Here is a 19,129-nt window from a genome sequence, read left to right on the forward strand (position 1 = left end):
AGAAGATGGACTCTGAAAAACAAACTGAGGGTTCTAGAGGGGAGGGGGGTGGGAGGATGGGTTGGCCTGGTGGTGGGTATTGAGGAGGGCACGTTCTGCATGGAGCACTGGGTGTTGTGCATGAACAATGAATCATGGAACACTTCATCTAGAACTAATGATGTAATGTATGGGGATTAACATAAGAATAAAAAAAAAATTGTATATAAAAAAAAAAATCTGCTAATGTATATACATATATTTACATGTATATGTTAGGTGTATACGTGTGTGTGTGTTTACAGATATTTATGCGTAATGGGGAATATGTATTTCTTACTGTGGGTAGCAGCCAAAAAATTTTGAAAAAAATTTAACGGTATTATCTGAGGTTGCTTTCATTTGTGGACTTTCTCTCCGTTTCCACGGCAACATGTGGGTGGGAGGGAGGTCTGGGTGGGACAGGAGATATGCAGCGAACATGCTTTACCTGACTTACTCGGCTTCTTGGGGCTGCTTCTTACTTGGTAAGTCTGTGTCACTCCTTTAAGGAAGGGTCATGCTCAATGTCCATATTTGTCCAAAATGTCATTGCTAGAAGGAGAACCAACTGGAGTTGTGTGCAGCGTGTGAGGACATTCAAATGGAGTGAATACTAAATTGATGGGGTTGTTATGAGGAGTAAATGTACATAGAGTCCCTGAAACCAGGAGGTACTATACAGTGCTAGGACGCTAGTGTTTTTTATCTGCAGCCTCTCATTCCTGTGGTTGGTACCCACATCCCAGCCATAGGACGAGCTCCTGCACGTACCCAACCACAGCACTGATGTCCCCATTTTGTGAAATGTATCAGTGGTGGCGTAAGGACCGAGGGAGACACACACCAGGGCCAGCGCTAGGGAAGGAAATGTGGGATTCAAATTCTTGGACTACTGGGACAACTCTTATTTCTAAAATTAATAATAATAGTACAGAAAAATATACTGTGTTTAGATTTCCTGGTGAAAATTAGAAAAATGTCTAATTTGCTAGCACTATGCTATGGTCTGAATGTTTGTGGAAATCCTAACCCCCAATGGTATTAGGTGGTGGGGGACTTTTGGAGGTGACTAGGTCATGAGAGAACAGCCCTCATGGATGGGATTAGTGCTCTTATAAGAGACACCAGAGAGCTCTCTGGTCCTTCCTGCCCAGTGAGGACACAGAAGGTGGTCGTCTATGGCCAGAAAGTGGGCTTTCACCAGATGCCGAATTTCCCAGTGCCCAGTCCCGATCTTGGGACTTCCTGATCTCCAGAACAGTGAGAAATAAATGTCTGTTGTTTACAATCCATGCATCCTGTTATAGCAGCCCAAAGGGACTAAGACGGACTATAAACTGTTGACTGCCAAGATTAGGAAATGGGCTTTCTGATGAATCAAGAAGTATAGTTATGTATAACACATTACTTCTTTGAAAAGAATTAGTACAAAGTAAAATATAATTTGCATTTTAAAGTGAAAGTAATATGATGATTCAGAAAACCCTTCCGCATCAAGCTATGCCTCAGGGTCACCATGGAGATGCATACAATTTTGGTTGCTTTGAAGGGGCTGCTAGATGACAAGCTTTTGCAGAGTTTAAACTCTGGTTCCTTTGTTTCCTAATTTGGTTAGGACCCTGCATATTTTTCCTTTATGTACAATTAATTGCAGGACTGAAAGGGACCCCAAGGTGTTCTGGTCTTCTGATCTGATGTTTGAATTACTTCTGAGTCAGTCAACAAATAGATACTGTGCACATACCATGTGCCGAGGACTATTCCATACACTGGGTCACACTAATGAAAAAATTTTCTTCCTAAGTGGAGTTCATATTCTCGCAGCCTGTGTTTGAACTCTTCCCTCAAGAGGGAACACATTCTGTGAGACAGCTCAGTGCATCTCTAGACATTACAGTTTTTCTTGTCAATCTCGCTTCTCTCATTTAGGATGAATGCAAACCCAATCTTTCTTGACAGTCCTTCAAAGATTTGAAGACAGTTCTTACCTCCAACCTCATATCCTCCTACATCTACCCCCACTCCTCACCCCTGAATTTTCTCTTTTTCAAACTCAGAATCCTCCAGCTTCTTGCCCCACTTTTCACCGAATGTGATTTTTTTTTTTTTTAAGATTTTATCAATTCATTTGAGAGAGAGTGAGCAAGAGAGAGAGCATGAGCAGGAGGAGGGGCAGAGGAAGAAGGAGAAGCAGGCTCCCCACTGAGGGAAGCCCCATGTGGGACTCGATCCTGGGACTCAGGGATCATAACCTGAGCCGAGGGCAGATGCTTAACCCACTGAGCCATCCAGGCATCCCACGAGTGTTGTTCTTAAAGAAGAGTGCTTTATTAGCTTTAGTGGCCACTTACTAGATTGTGAGCGCCCAGCTCCAAATATACCCTTTGTTGCTATGCCCTGTGGGTGTTTTAAAAAAGAAAACAAAATTATTAAAGTACATTGCATGTAAATAAGTGCTGTTACGTTAAATCTGCTAATGTATATACATATGTTTATATGTATATGTTAGGTGTATATATATATGTGTGTATGTTTACAAATATTTATGCATAGTGGGGAATATGTATTTCCCCATACCCCATGGGTTTGCGGCTCCACAATGCAAATGGCACTCCACATTTGTCAGCTGGCTTCCTACCCATTCTGCCAATGGTGGCCCAAGCAGGAAACAGAAGGCAGGAGGAAGGACTCACTCTTCTTGTTTTACTCATCGTTGCTGCCGATGTGGCCTGGATGCCAGCTGTCTCCATGGCAGAGGCGGCCGGTCCTTTTCTCCAGCTTCTTCTTCTGGCATCCCAGACCCGGTCCCACCGAACCCATCTTCGAGAGGCACCATCTGATGGACAGTGCTCCCTCCTCCGAGGTCTGAGTCCCACACCACGGGCCTCTATTCGGAGTTCCTGAGGATCTTTTAGGACACCTTCATCGTCTCTGGTGGCTTCAACCCACCTGACGAGGGCTCCCAGATCTGTATTTCCTTCCCATACCTCTCTCCAATATTGTCATGTATCTTAGTAGACATCCTCCAGTCATCTCAAACCCATGATGTCTGAATCTGAATTTGACCTCAGAGCTTTCCCTTCCAGTTGGTAGAAACGTGGGTTCCTTCCGTCTCCCTCCTTCATCCACAGCCAGTCTCCCAAGGCAGGCCGTTTACACATTAGTATTTCTCAGATCTGTTCCCTCCTTTCTGGCTCCACAAAAACCACCCTAAAGAAGTCCCTCACCACCTCTTGCCTAGACCTTTCCTACAACCTCAAGCTGATCTCCTTTCTCAGCCCTTGGCAAGTCAATCCCACCCACAGAGGGTGCTGATCTGTCCAGGGCTCAAATCCAATAGCATTGTTCCTCCCCCTCACTGCTCAAGTTCCATCTTGTCCTTTGCTGTACTACCTTTATGCTTCAGCAACACCCAGCTGGACCTGCCATGTCATTTTGCTGTCTCCCCTTGATTGTCACCTCTGCCTTCCTTACACACATACTTTGCTGACTGCTTTAAAACCCAACTCAATGTCCCCTATTCGGGAAAGTGCCCCGAAACCTCCGCTACACATTCCTTTCCTCTATGCTCCCCACATACTTGGTGGTGTATTTTTGTTTTATCAGTGCACATCACTCTGTTACAATAATCTTTCTTCCTCACTAGTCATAGATCATTACTGCTGGAGACAGCACCTGCCATGCATTTGGTTAACAAGTGCTTATTGGTGAGCTTCAAGGACTCATGTGCTATAGGGGTAAATTAAATTACGTTTTATCATTAAGAATTCCCCCGCCACATGGATATTACTCAGCAACAAAAGAACTGAACTATCGTTCCATGCAAAAATTTGGATGAATCTCCAGGGAATTAGGCTGAGTGAAAAAAAAAAGTCATATACTGTATGATTCCATTAATATAAAATGACAAGTGGAGAGAGATGAATGGTTGCTAGGGTTAAGGAGAGGACAGAGGCAGGAGGGAAGTAGGTGTGGCTATAAAGGGCAACCCAAGGGATCCTTGTGTGGCTTTGGAGTGAGAGAACTGTCCAGCATCTGGACTCTGTCAATGTCAACATCCTGGTTGTGATATTGTACTATCGGTTTGCCGGATGTTACCATGGGGAGGAAATGGGTAAAAGGGACACATGATCTCTCTCTGTATTTTTTCGTACAACTGTATGTGAATCTACAATGATCTCAAAATAAAAAGTTTAATTAAAAAAATAAGATTTCCCACCACAAAGAAAGTAGGCTTCACACATTTTCCAAATGCATTCTTTTTATTTGAGAAGGACGATCTCAAGGCAGTGCCCTTTGGGAAAGGCATCTCTCATCATCATGTACATCGAGATCAACCATTACTCTCAGCAAAGTACAAAAATACACACATCAGTGACTTCCGTACAATAAATACATAATCATGCATCCCACAATAAAAGGCACGGAAAACTGGTCACTTAGTAGTCATAAAAATTACTAGCTACATTAACAAAGCCACCCAAATTATCTGTATAAGTAACTGTAACAATATATTCCAAAGGTGAAAACACATAAAACATCTTTAAAATAGTATGCAATAAATATCTCAGTTGTATATATTTAAAAAATTATGCCATTGTAAACAGCATGTAAACAAACAAAACACATTTTCTTACCATTATTAAAAGTAATTAGAGCCAAAGTTATAACCTCTGCTCTGTCAGGTATATTTCACTGGCAAGTGTGCTAAGCAGTTAAAAGTTTCACTCTTTTCTGCAGCAAACAGAGCCCATTGTGTAATAAATAGAGGTGATCTGCATCTTTCCGATACAAGTAAAAGTTTCAAAACAGACTACCAAAATGTAGTAAATTCTTAACTATAAATAATATGGCAAAAGGCTAGGTTAAAACTATCTTGAAATGTAAGGGACAAAAGGAGCTATAATGTGAGGTTTTCAACATGATGTAAGTAGGGAGGCAAATAATTATTAATTATCTTCATTGAAAGGTGAGATAAGTGCCCAGTCTTCTGAGCCTCTTTCTTTTGTGGACCTTTTACAATATGGGGAACAAAGAGTAAAGTTGTATCAAAATAAGAATTTCCTTTTGCTAGAGAACAAATAAATGGTTGATACTTTATACTGATGGGCAAGAATGACTTCAAAATAGACCTATCAAAATGTAAATATACGTACAAGTAAGGTTTTTTTCCATACTTACTGACAATAAAGATAATTTTTTCCTTCCCGTAAGGGAACCCTATTGCCTAACCATCAATAAATATTCAGAGCAGTTAATTTCTTTATAACTCAAATGTTTTTGTTTTCTTTCATCTATATCAGTGCACCGGGGCATACAAATACTAGTAGTATATTTACTATATGCTCAGATAAGTGTGCTACCGTTAAATATTATTACTCCCTACTCCCCATGAAAAATAATCGAGGAGGAAATACCAACCCATAACTTCAAACGGAGTCTCTGAAGTATACCAGAAAGCATAACTTTATAATTTTTTCCCTCTGCTGTGGGTTTACAATGCATACTTCATATATTTTGGTGTATGTGGCATTAATAGGGATATATGCCTTCCTAAAATGGACTTGAAATGTAACCCTTGTTTGACAAATCTATTAGTCTCTTGGACCACACATAGCACATATGGCTGTGGAAATGGGGTTCTATAGATTGATGAAAGATGTACTCGACAAGTGATGGTCAAACATTATTTGTGGTTGTATAAAAACTGGACATAAAAATGGGAATAATTCTTTATGACCTAGAATTTGATTAATTTTGGGGGTGGAACAAGACTGCTCTGAAATCACCTGAGAAATATTTGGTTTAAAACCTGTCCACCTAATTTCTTAGGCTGTAGAAAATAATTCTGAAGATAAACTATTTTATTGCATTCCCAGCATCTACTTGTCAAGTAGAAAGCAGGTAGAAAAAGGTCTCTCAAGTGAGAAAAGGAAGAGGGCATTTAATTTAGTGACATGCATTTTTTATTACTATTTAATTTTAGAAATTATTAACTATGAAGAACTTTTTGTGTTGACCTTTATCATGATTTGGGAACATGGTAGGAAGGTTTTATAGACTCATAAAAGAAAAACAAACTGTTAGGTATTAGATTTTAGTCTTTATGTTCTATAAGGGGTGATAACAGTAGAAAAAAGCTGTCTTACATTTGCATTTTTAAAAAATGAAATAATCATTAGCTACAAATGACCTGAAATCACACAAATTCAGTCTATATCTCTGGCTATTACTTTTGAGAAAATTTCACCTTCACTATTGGTTTTGATTCTTTCTTAAATCTTATTTTGTGTAGGTGATCAATGTATGTGTTTTAAATAATTGTATACACTGAATGTGTCTTCAAAGGAGAAAGGTAATCTTTAGGGCATATTTGTGAATTATAAACAAGAATTTGACATGTGAAAATTTTGTAAGCCTCATTTTTAAGAAACAAGAATTCAGATTTGGTAAATATTTCCGATTTAAAGCTAACAAATGACTATCCTTTTCCAAACAATCTCTCTCCCTTGATGTTCATCCTCTGGTGGCTTGCCCAGAGTGCATGCGTGCTTACCTGCTCATGAAGACACACACCCCTCGTGTGACTCACGGGAGTCTAAGCTTGCATTTGTGAAAGTATAAAAATATAAAGAAGTTCGGGTGGTCTATTACCTTCAGTCCTTCAAAAACATTTATTGAAGTCCTATTATGTGCTAACCCCACACTGAGACTACAAAGATAGAGAAATTCAGAGGGTGGGGGGAAAAGGCAGACATATATATATTATTGAAATATGATGTTATTTTAACAGAGAAAGTTTCAAGATGCTATGGAGCATGGACGAAATACTAAACTCTGGCTGGGAAAGTCAGGTAGAGCTTCACAGAAAGTTAAATCTGAACTGAGTTTTGAAAGCGTAGATCTCTGGCAAGTGATTATGCCAAGGCAATGAATTGGGAGTAGCTCCAAATTCCTGAATTACAAAAGGTCTCTAGAGGAAATGGCGGCTGAGCATGCTAAAAAGGGGGGGATGAGGCCAAGCCAGTAAGCCCCTCATCTGTCACGCTAAGGAGTTAGGTTGCTCCACAAAAAGGAGAACCTATGTAAGGATTTTTAGCAAAGGAATGACAACGCAAACGTGTGTTTTAGAAAGACCACTCCGTCGACCTCGAGGAAGATGAACTAGAGGTAGGAGGGAATGTATGCAGGAAAACTGGTTGCGGAAAAACTGTGGCAAAAGCACAGGAGAGAAAGATCACGAAGGGCTGTACTGATAGAGGGCTGACTAAGACAAGGGGACCATTGGTTTACTTACAATTAGAAATAGAACATAAAATGCCAATTCAACTTTTGAGATGGACAAAAAATGAAGTACGCAACTGCATAAACACTGAGAAAACTTTAATATAAAAAAATGCTTTTGCGGGGCGCCTGGGTGGCTCAGTTGGTTAAGCGACTGCCTTCGGCTCAGGTCATAATCCTGGAGTCCCGGGATCGAGTCCCACATGGGGCTCCCTGCTCGGCAGGGAGTCTGCTTCTCTCTCTGACCCTCCTCCCTCTCATGCTCTCTGTCTCTCATCCTCTCTCTCTCAAATAAATAAATAAAATCTTCAAAAAAAAAATGCTTTTGCTTATACAATCCAAAACCAAGATTGGGGTTAAGCAATGGTTTTGTTCCATATTTTAGTTTATGAGTTTGGCAGAGGCACATAACCACATCATGTGCTATGAAAACTGTGTCATCTCTCAAAAGCTTTCTGATAGCTTTTCCAAGTAAAAGGTGAGGAAACAAAAGAGCTGCTCAAGTTTACAATTCTTCCATCCTCATCATCATGTATACTAAACAGCTGATACCCAACTGAGATTTGTAAACCCCGTAGGTTCCAATAAAAGTTATAACTACTTGAATTATACTAGGGTCATCTGTATGCCAGGTCATCATGAGAAGTAAATACCCAGAAAAATAATTTCTTCCTGGCACTGTACCAAATCATTCTGGGACCACCATTTAGAGACCTGTCTTCTTGAAAACTAGGTTGTATCATTAAGACACATCAAAATCCCATGCAGACGAGTTCTGATTCGGGCTTTTCCCTCTCTCATGCAGCTTACACTCTCTCATCATTTCAACATTTTTAGGGGGAGGGGATGTAACGGGAGCTCCAAGTTATCATAGTATGCCATAATAAATACCAGGTTTAGGAATAAAATTTTTAAGTCTCAGTCAGCGACTGAATTCAAATGTCAGGTAAAAATAAAAGTCAGTATTCACTTACCCTCACCTATATTTAATGATTTTAACAAAGCTATTCTAATTTTTCCCCTTTAACTGTACTCAGATTTCCATTGTGGTAACAATGAAAACAACCTCTTGTTTCTTTACAGGAAGTTGCGAAGGTACTTTGCATGAGGGAGCACCGTTCCACAGCCAGAGAATGTAAGCTAGAGATCCAGCTTCAGATTAAACAGCAGGGGAAACATTCAGAATTCACTTAGTATAGGGAAGTGACATCACAGGATCAAACAAGTTAAGAAAGTCCCATATTCATTTTTGTAACCACTGATTTAAGGAGACATTTTCCTCTTTGGGGAGTTTATCTAAGAAAAGACATGAAGATCTGAATTTAAAAAAAAAATGTATCTATATGCTACTATAAAATGGTTGGTTGGGGTGAGTGTAGAAAAAACAAAATTACTCTAAATTTCTGAAGATTTTAGAAGTGGGAGTGAATGAATAATATGAACCTGTAGTACACAGATGAAAATTCCCATAACCTACTCTGGTGCAGAGAGTATTAATGTAACCTCACTCTCCTTTCAAACTGAACATCAGGGATATTAGTTTGGACTTTCAGTTTTCGTACTATAATTTTGGAAGTCTTTCTTTGTCTATCAAACGACAGCGGGAAAGAATTGGTAAATTTAAGTATGATTCACACTTACATAATTTCTGCTGTAAAAGAGAAATTACCAAGTACTTAGAATTGATAATATTGTGTGCCATTTCTAATCGGGACAGTTGAAACACCAACACATGCACAGTTTGTAGAAAAGACATAGTGATCCAGTGCCAGAGTCAGTTACAGAAACAAATAAATCTAAACCATATTTCCAACTCCAGAATCATGTAATTCAGCTATTTACGATATTGTAAATTTTGACAATCTTTCATTGTTTCAAACGAAAGGAAAATCTATCACTGCTAACAAATCTCAAGGCTTAGCAAGTTCATGAGAATCTCTTCAGTCTGCATGGTACCGTCCGATCCACATTTACAAATATTCTTCTACAGGAACTAGCTAAATCCTGACTCGGTCTTCCTCTGTCAATCACAAAGTTGACAAAGCACAGACATTTTCGTCATGTGATAAACACAAACGATGAGGTCATCCAAACTACCTGCTTCACTGACTTCTAAACTGCAACCGTAGAATGAGCTCCCTGAATTCATTGGCTATTTTGATACCACATGGATCCAGTCTCAGACTTGACCAGTGTGACTTTCTTGGTTTTTGTGGTATTGTGCCTACCATCCATCTCACACATGTTTGGCGTTTCTATAATATAAGGTGGAAGATATCTATGTTCATACTATTCATTTCTAAATCTTTGCCAAATTACCAGCTTGAGCTCCCTTTTCTTTATAATGTTTCCATATTTCAAAATAATGTTTATCATATATTTTTCTTGCCTTCAATCATTGCTTGTGCAACAGTAAAATTAACATAAAACTCTCTTTAAAGTTATAGTAAATTAATTCTTAATCTCCTACTATAGTTCTTAAACAGTTCACAATTCACCTATTGTTCACACTGTAAAACAATAAGATGGTTGAATTTAGGGCTTATTAAATCGGGTTCTTTGGTGTACAACATTGCCTCACATTAAGTCAGGACATTTTTTTTTCTTCCTCAAAAACATGTAATTCTATTCTCTGTGGTAGGTTATGCCATTATGTTTCAAATTTCTATTTTTTTTTTAAGAGTTGAACAAAGAATACTTTTTTAAACAAAAGTAACTCAAAACTTGATTAAAATCCCACTGACTTAATTGACAGAAACAAATAAAGCATTATCCATCAAGGTTACCATTTGTAAAGTAGGCCAGTCAAATACGCGTTAAAAATACACACCCTGGAATCTAAAGCTGGCCCCTAGAAGTCGGTGATATTTTTTGGGTTCAAGAATCTCAGTGGTCAGTTGAGTGTTATACAATGGCATACAATCGCTGAGATCTCTTTTACAAGAAAAACAAAGTTTATCATAGAAAAGAAGCTCTGACTTGAAGATAAAATATATATTGAGAAAATACAGCACAGTGAATCCCTTGGTTACATTAAATTCTTAATATTGGTGATTTCATTTTGGCTTTATGCCTTTTTCCATATTTATTTTAAATATGCAAGTTATTTTTTAACAAATCCCTATTACTATTTAGTTATCGATGATGGTAAAAAAGATACCATTTTTTTTAACAAGGAAAAAACTGGGCATCTGTTTGACAGAAATGAGTACTTCAAGTACGTAAGTAAATCATTAACAGACCTATTACACTCTAAGCAACAGCAGTAAAAAGAGCTAGAATATGCATTTTGTATAAAGATTAAATTTCACAACATAATAAATAAATGCACTGATTTATACAACTTGAGAAAACCTTCTACTGATGATCACAAGTAATACTGTCTTATCACTGACTTTGTTAATATCAGCACTGCCTCACATAGAGATTCAAAGGTAAAATTCTTGCCCCCAAAGCCACAAAATATACAAAGCTGGTTTGTTATTAAATATTTTGCCTGCCAAAATTCCTGCAAACTAAAATACATCTTGGCAGTTTGAATAACCAGCATGATAATTATTTTGGTATCAAAAGATAAGAAAAATTTTAATATGAAAATTAATAAAACCAGTAAAAGGAGAAACCTGTTGTATAAATAGACATTTTAACATAAAAGTGAGACTTTTATCTCACTTGAGAGGAAGAAACAAATTCCATACAACTTACTTGAAGATCTGAAAATAATTATCATATTTCCCCAGCTCTAGATAAATATATTACTCCAATTTATTAGTCATCTTCAATATACAATATATAACTCACAAAACTGGGACGGTTACAATACCAAAATCTTTCACAGCACTAGTTACCAGTTACCAGAACTGTAAGAAATCTTTAGCTACATATCAGCTTAATACTTAGAATATACAAATAGATATGGCTAAGCTGTGGTAAACAATAGTGCAAACAGTAAGGACCACAAAATATATTCTTTTTTCTTTTCAGCTTGTTTATCTAACTGCGTTATCCTACTTCAACGGCATCATCAACTGAATATGGAACTTATCTTAATGCATTTTAAAAGTATCCCTATGTTCTTTTAGGTATGGTAAATTTACTCTTGAAATGCAGTTCCTATGAAATACCCAGACTATTTATAAAGTCCTACGCAATGAATAACTTGTAGCTAAAATGAAATGTTTTATGTGAACTTTTCTAGCTTTTAAGTAGTGGCTTGGTTTCTGTTTTTCCAACTTAAGCTTGGATGTGCATCAAAAATTAAGAGAGAAGATATAAATATGTGTAAATAGAATATCTTAGTTACATAAGGGGAATCAGTATGCTCATCTACAGTAGTAATATGGGTTTTTATCTTAAACATTGTTACTGAGTTTAGTGCAGTTTCAGTTACTGTTAAACTTATTTTCCTGAAAATAACGGAAAGAAGTATACAAATAGGTACAGTCCAGCTGTCTTTTATCTCTCTGTTCTCTGTAATGATAAACCTTTATAGTTTTTTCTGCTAACAGATATGTCTCTAAATGAAATTTGGAGACATTAATAAAAAGAAGCAATAATAAAGGTAAAGAATGCTTTGGGTATTAAAAAACTAATAATCATTGCCTTTTTAAAGTTTTGGTTGTTTCTTTAGGAAAGCATCCTACTGCAAAGGCATCATATTACCATCTGACACAGAGATCACTATACAAAAGTCAAGGGGAGATGCCTAGCAGAGACAAACAAGTCCCAGGCCCCATGGCTCTCGGCAAGGGCAAGCCAGAGAGGGAGACACATGGCTGCCAAGCACCATGAGAACCGCCAGGGAGGTTATTCTATTGACCAATAGTTAGTATTTGAAGAATCTTCACTGTTCACTCTTTCCAACTGATTTTAAAAACTTGGTGTTTTAAAACTGCCACTTGTATTATTATCATACTCTGAACCCATTGTTTTACCCAACTTGCATCTGAAAAATGCAGGATGAGTTCATTCTGTGGGGAGAGGGCAGGAGAGATCCTAAACGTCAGGCTGAGAGATGTAGTGTTTATGGAGCTTAGTGAAAAACTATATCCTTGAAGAATTCGCATCTGTATAACATGAAAGTCCATTGTGTTGGACTAAATAGATGATTTACTTCAGAAATGATGTGTATAGAGGTTTCCACTGTAATTTTCTAAGTCATAGCTTTGCATAAATATTTTCTTTCTCAAATCCTGTTAAAAATAACTTCTCTTAGGACTAAAATAGTGCCCTCTTTATTCCTTAAAATTAGCTAAAGAATCTCTAGGCAGTAATGTCTTGGTAAATGATATCAGTATGTAAAAATGATTAAGTATTGACAATAAATCATTGGGAAAGATCATATTATAGAATTAAATAATTTGTATTTTAAGGATCAAAAATATACTTTGCAGGCACTACTTTAAGCAATTATTAAGTCTCTGAAAAATCAAGATAAGTTGGCATAATAAGAAAAACAAAGTCCAGCAAAACATGCCTTCTTTGAGGGCTTTAATGACACATTCAGTTTACTTGGAGTCATTTGCTTCTTTCTTTTTTTTCCCCATGCCTAGCGATTCATTTCACGTGCGTGTGCTGTTTGTATCCACAAGTTTGAACTATATCAACAAGATAATCTAGTGATAAGAGAAAGTGAAATGTACAAGTTGTAGGAGACTGACCCGGTCTTTACTTATCTCAGTACATATTCTTCTGAAATGTTCCCTGTGACTTAAGTTGTGAACAAATAAGAATGCCACGTGAGCAAGAAACTGAGCAAATGTGGATTGTTAGTGACTTAGATGTGAGGTGGGGAGCTGGAGAAAGGCCAGCTATGTTGGTCAGCCAATCTCCTGTTTTATCTTAGCTACCAAAATATACCCCCGAGTAGGCAGGGTTTATCTAGATCCAGAATCAGGAATAAGCATTGAGAAGAAAACTCAGTGAGGATGATGAGTGAGTTAAAGCTCATTTCTGGGATTTCTAGGAAGTAGTGGGTTGGGGAATGAGCTATTCTGAGCGCTTTTTGAAGAACTTGAATCCCTAATAGCTGGGAGGGATAAAATGTGGCTAGGCCAGTGCTGATCACTGACAAGTCTTGCTTAAAAGGAAGATTGAGATTTGGTAGGTCTGGAGTGGACCTGAGATTCTGCATTTCTATAAGCTCCCAGGTGTCATGGATACTGCTGGTCCATGGACCACATTTGAGTATCGAGGATCTAGACCAGTGCTGTCCAGTAGAATTTTTGCAATGATGGAAATGTTCAACATCTGTACCATCTGCTATAGTTACTGAGCACTTAAAATGTGGCTAGTGCACTTGAGAAACTTTCTAATTAAATTAATGTAAATTTAAATAGCCACATGTGGCTAGTCCCTACAATATTGGACAGCATGGGCCTAGACATTCACAGGTCATCTCTTCTCAGCCAGAGCAATCTATATCACAGTCCCCAAAGTATCTAACCCACCAATTTATTTAGATTAGCAGATTTCCTTTTATACAATGCAAACTGTAAAATTAGTTTTGTTTTTTTTTTTTTAAAGATTTATTTATTTATTTGACAGAGAGGGACACAGCGAGAGAGGGAACACAAGCAGAGGGAGAGGGAGAGGGAGAAGCCGGCTTCCCGCCGAGCAGGGAGCCCGATGTGGGACTCGATCCCAGGACCCTAGGACCATGACCCGAGCCGAAGGCAGACGCCCAACGACTGAGCCACCCAGGCGCCCCTAAAATTAGTTTCTTTAAATTGTTTTCTTCCTAACACTTTGCTTAGATGACCCATAATGGGCACTTAAGTAGGGAGAGGTGAAAGGAGTCCTTTTGCAGAGATAGGGTCACACATGGCAGTGAGGATTTGAGCAACCATCACGGTATTGGGCATGTGGGAGATGGGAAGCCAGGAGGCCGGAAGGGAACTCACAAAGGGAGGTGGGATAATACTGAAGGGAAAAATGGAATACTTTAAAATTTTACTTAGGTCTGACCCTGTCCCCTTCCTCCTTGAAACACAAGTTCTGGGGCACCTGGCTGGCTCAGTTAGCAGAGCATGGGACTCTTGGTCTTGGGGTTGTGAGTTCAAGCCCCATGTTAGGTGTGGACATTACTTAAAAATAAAATCTTAGGAGTGCCTGGGTGGCTCAGTGGCTAAGCATCTGCTCAGGTCGTGATCCCAGAGTCCTGGGATCGAGTCCCGCATCAGGCTCCCTGCTCAGCGGGAAGCCGGTTTCTCCCTCTCCCACTCCCCCTGCTTGTGTTCCCTCTCTTGCTGTGTCTCTCTCTGTCAAATGAATAAGTAAAATCTTTAAAAGAAAAATCTTAAAAAAAAAAAAAAAATATATATATATATATATATATATATATATATATAAAACAAATTCTTCCTCAGGAGAATAAGACTGTAGGATGTTGGCTGGGCTCTGATTCCCCTTCACCCCTCCCAAATTATCCAGGTGTGGGAGAGCCTAGTGGCAGGACGGTGCAATTAAAGCTGGCAATCCGGAGCAGGTTTAAGCTTCTCACCTCAGTTCAGGAATGGATCAAGGTACAAAGGCCCCACCTGCACTCCCCTGAGCTGTGATCAGATTCCAGAGAGCAGCTCTTCCTACTTTTTATTCGAGGCCCCATCAACTCTAAGAAGCTGCTCCTCTGTGACGCTGACAGGCGCCTGAGGAGGCTCTGAGGACACCATCTTGGCAAACAGATGTGAGTAAGGTCATCTGGGTCCACACCAGCCACGCACAGACAAAGCATACAGGAAAAATTGCTCTTATTTAACAACGACAAAAAAGAGAGCAAAATTGTCATTTTAAAGGATTTCCCTCATTCAAAAGCCATCTGCAAGAAAATGCTAGTTAACCAAAGAGTCCATTAATGGAGGTTTTACAGCATAGATAAGAGTTATTACCTAGGAGTAAAAAGACCAACATCAAACAAAAAATTTAATCATTTACATCTTACTCTCAAATTCTGAACATGTAATAGCTTAGACCTTTTCTAGTGGCAAAGGGGTATTTTGGGCAAACGGAAATCAATAAAGATTTTTATATTAGCTAATTCTTCTCTAGAGTTCCTTGCCTCTTTGCCCCTACCTTTCTTTTTTTGGCCGAGCTGGTCAGGGATCTGTGATCTCACAGCTGAGTTCCAAAGAGAGGCTGGCATCTCTTTTTTAATTCTATAGGGAAATGCCTGGAAAAGCAGGACCCCTTGCAGGGGATGGGGAGGTGGGGACTATAAAGGGACTGGAAAAGAAGCCCTTTGATTTCATAAGTGTAGGTAACATTCCAATATGAAGTGAGTAGCTTTTGACTCTTTCACACTACTTGATATAATTCCCTTTGGAAAATTTCTATTTATTCACAACTTAGACAGGTAAAATATATAGTCAGACACATTTGGTCAGGAACTCATCAGGCTCATTTATTTTTAAGATATCCAAATTTTGTGATTTTTTTTCCTAGTAGTTAAATACCCAATTTATAAATAAGAATAAAGTGTCAAATATTTAAACTCCTTTGCTATAATTAAATTATATGTCTGACAATGTTCATTTTAAATGCTTTCCCACTAATATTTCTCATTAAGCATTTGGCAAATAATTGTCTAGAAAATATCAATGAGAGTGTATTTCAAGATTATGCATATGTAAGTGTGAATGTACATGTATGTGTATAGACACATACAAGTGTGTATGTGTACGTGTGTGTATGTGTATCTATTGAGCACCTACTTAGAAGGCTACTTCATGAAAATTGTCACCACTGGGTCAATACCCTGTTTTCTTCTCTTATAAAATAGATTTTTAAATATTCTAATTAATTTTTGGTACCTAATGTCTAAAGAAAGATTGTTTAAGGATATTTTTGTGACTTTTTAACACATGCCTTTGGCTTTCAAAGATTTGGTAATTGTAATGTTGACTCCTAGTAAGCTTACACTGAAGTATAGTGGTTTAGAAAAAGGAAAATAATATCTACCTGATAAAAGAATTAAGTGAGATAATAATAATAATAATAATAATAATAATAATATAAAGCCCTTAAGAAAAAATTTAAAAATTTAAATTTCTTGTTGAGAAGTTGTGTCAGTAGTCACTCCAGCTCAGTGGGTAAATCTGGGTGACCAATCAGTATACAAATCCCAGTTGAGACCTTGGGGAAACTCCTGGATGTCAACAGCCCACTATATTATAAATGCAAACAGAGTATTAAATAAATACTAAACTAAAGCAAAAAAACCCCACAAAATGTGGGAATTTTGGTTTGGGAAGCTATAATAAGTTTTGTTCGGCAACAGAACATGTAATTTTATAAAAATATCCAGAGATTTTCTTAATGTGCATGTCTACTGTTGATGATATAGAGTGACATCAAATTGACTTGCATAAAATGTGTATCATTTGTTGATTATGGCACAGACATATGGTCACAAATTCTTAGATACAGCATCTATCCAAAGTCCCACATCAAAGAACAGAAAAGTGCCTTGAACCAACAAAAGGATACTTCGGTAGTAATAAATTAAATTCCATTAAAACTGACATGAAAGCTAAGTTTTAAGAGATTACATGTGACATGCAAGAAAAAGAAAGACCATTCAGGCAGGAATGTCGTGCATTAAGATTTGCATTCATTCATAATATTTGAGGGGTTTCAACCATTTTCTATGACCACTGAATGCTAGGAATCTGAGGCGACACCCAATCTAACATTCAAAACACAACCTAATTTATATCTTAGTCTCCTAACCAGTGACTTTAAGGAAGAAGCCAATGCCTCCAATAATGAAACCTAAGAAGTTTTAGCCACATATTGTTATGCAGTCATGTAGTAAGAACATTCCATCTGACCAGGTTTAAGGAAAGTCAAACGTAAGTAAACATTTCCACCTTTCAGACAATGCAATTGGCTCGGATTCTTCCTACCTTCTTACTAATATGAGCATATTTGAACACGTCAAGTTTGCACAATAAGGAAATGGCTTTGTGGAATGTATTATTTGGCACAAAAATATTTTCTAATACCTCAAATGAAAATTTTCACCCACAGCAAAATATCAAGCCATAGAGGTGCTTCCCTGGTGCTTGCTTTTCTAGGCAGGAAAGTACAGAAACAGACAATTGCTTCTAAGAGCTTTGCATTAAGTAGCATTTACTTCCCTTCCAAGGAATAGCACCAATATGATTACACCTCAGACTGGGGAGTGCTCCTTCCAAGCTCTTTAATTCCCTGGAGAATTCGCTTCATATGACCCACTTTCATTATCCCCAGGTCCTAAAAAAAAAAAGAAAAGAAAAAGAAGAAAAGAAAAGGTAGGAAAAAAAAAGGAGAAGGAAAAGAAAGAAGTTTATTGACAAGAGAAAACTGGGGATTAATTATTTCACTAGCAAACAGTATAATTAGCATTCAGTTCATTTAGTTTAGTTTCTACTCAATGACTTAGGAAGCATAAGGTACGAAAATCAGTTTATAAACCGAAACTAACCTGACACTGAAACATTACCAACCAGTAAAAAAAAAAAAAAAAAATCACATCCTATACAAACTCTTAAATGTGACATTCTCAGAAATTATACACAATGGCGGTTCTTCAAGAGTTAAAATCTCCTTTTTACTTCTGCTTCTTTTTTTAAAACACAGGTCCTTTTGGGATCTCTGAGAAAAGTGACATGAGACATCAGGGCAGCCGCAAGTGGCCTGAAGGCACTTCCGTCCTAAAATAGTAAACTTCAAAGTAAAGCCTAATCCTAATGACAGAGATCAGTGGCCACGAGCTAAATTTGGAATGTCAGTGCATTTCCGGTTACATTTAGAGTTTTCGATTTGAGCGGACTGTTTAAATATTTGTTCTACTTGGTAAGGCAGAAGTATAAAAAATTACTTCAACCTAGCTCTCTGTGGGTTGATGCTTTTCCTCAGAACACTTGTGGCCTTTTCCCCTCAGAACCCTCCTTGTTTCTTACAGAACCATCTTCCTTTAAAGGGCCAAGAATTCAGTATTTAGCTTTCAGCATGGAGGAGGATCCCAGACTGTAGCGCGCACAGCAGGTACTCGGCAAATAAATCCTTGTGGCAGGAATGAAGGAGATGCATACAAGAAAGCCATGACATTCACTACTTGAAAAACTAAAAGAAAGGGTGAAGGCCTCTGAACCCTATAATTTGTTTAAGTGTAATGGGCACTATCAATTGGCTAATACGTGAAGTCAAACCAATTCTGCATAAAAAAGAGAGGGCTTGAAATATCTGAAAATTAGCAAAAAGATGGCTTCCAAAGCAGCCTCGAAAACAGGATTATAAGGTACCACAAAATTATGTGTCTGAGATGGTAAAGATTCCAAATGTCTGTTCCATTTCGTAAGCTAAGAGCATTATTTATTTTTAAGCTTTAAGTGAAATAGATCAGACGATTGTAAGCACACTCACACACACGTGCTCTCTCTTCCATATACTCTATGGGCTCTCTGAATTCTATAGCAGCAATGCTACTGACAATTTTGAATCTTTCTGGAAAATACTCTTTCTACAGCAAGTTCTCTTGTCAAGCTTGAGATAATTTCTGGGTCACATTTTTACAATATGCAACGGACCCTGAAAAATATTTTCTCATAGGACACCAGGCTATTCATAACCAGTGTTAAGGCAACTATGTTTCCTGAGTGTATGCTCACATAGCAAACTTAAAAGCAAGGCCAAATCCTAAAGAAAGACAGTCCGCACCTGCTACCAAACTGCAAAATATAAATGCATTTACAGTTGCATTTAGATTCTTTGATTTGAGTGGGATATTTTAATATTCTTTCTGCTTTGTGATAACATAATTATCTGATTAAGAAACACACTTAAT

The 19,129-nt window shown here is 37.8% G+C and overlaps 1 protein-coding gene across 1 annotated transcript in view; it reads right to left on the reverse strand.

Moving 5' to 3' along the window:
- Positions 1-4,264: 4,264 nt before the first annotated feature.
- The window catches only part of DGKH (diacylglycerol kinase eta), a 168,197-nt gene continuing 153,332 nt past the window's right edge, over positions 4,265-19,129 (reverse strand). Inside the window, exon 26 of the mRNA XM_081815508.1 lies at positions 4,265-17,556. Coding sequence (XP_081671634.1) covers positions 17,467-17,556 — 90 coding nt within the window. The 3' untranslated portion in view covers positions 4,265-17,466. The remainder of the gene's footprint in view (positions 17,557-19,129) is intronic.

Source organism: Leptonychotes weddellii, chromosome 3 (genome assembly GCF_054177405.1).
Source record: "Leptonychotes weddellii isolate Sample4059 chromosome 3, ASM5417740v2, whole genome shotgun sequence".
Lineage (NCBI taxonomy): Eukaryota > Metazoa > Chordata > Mammalia > Carnivora > Phocidae > Leptonychotes > Leptonychotes weddellii.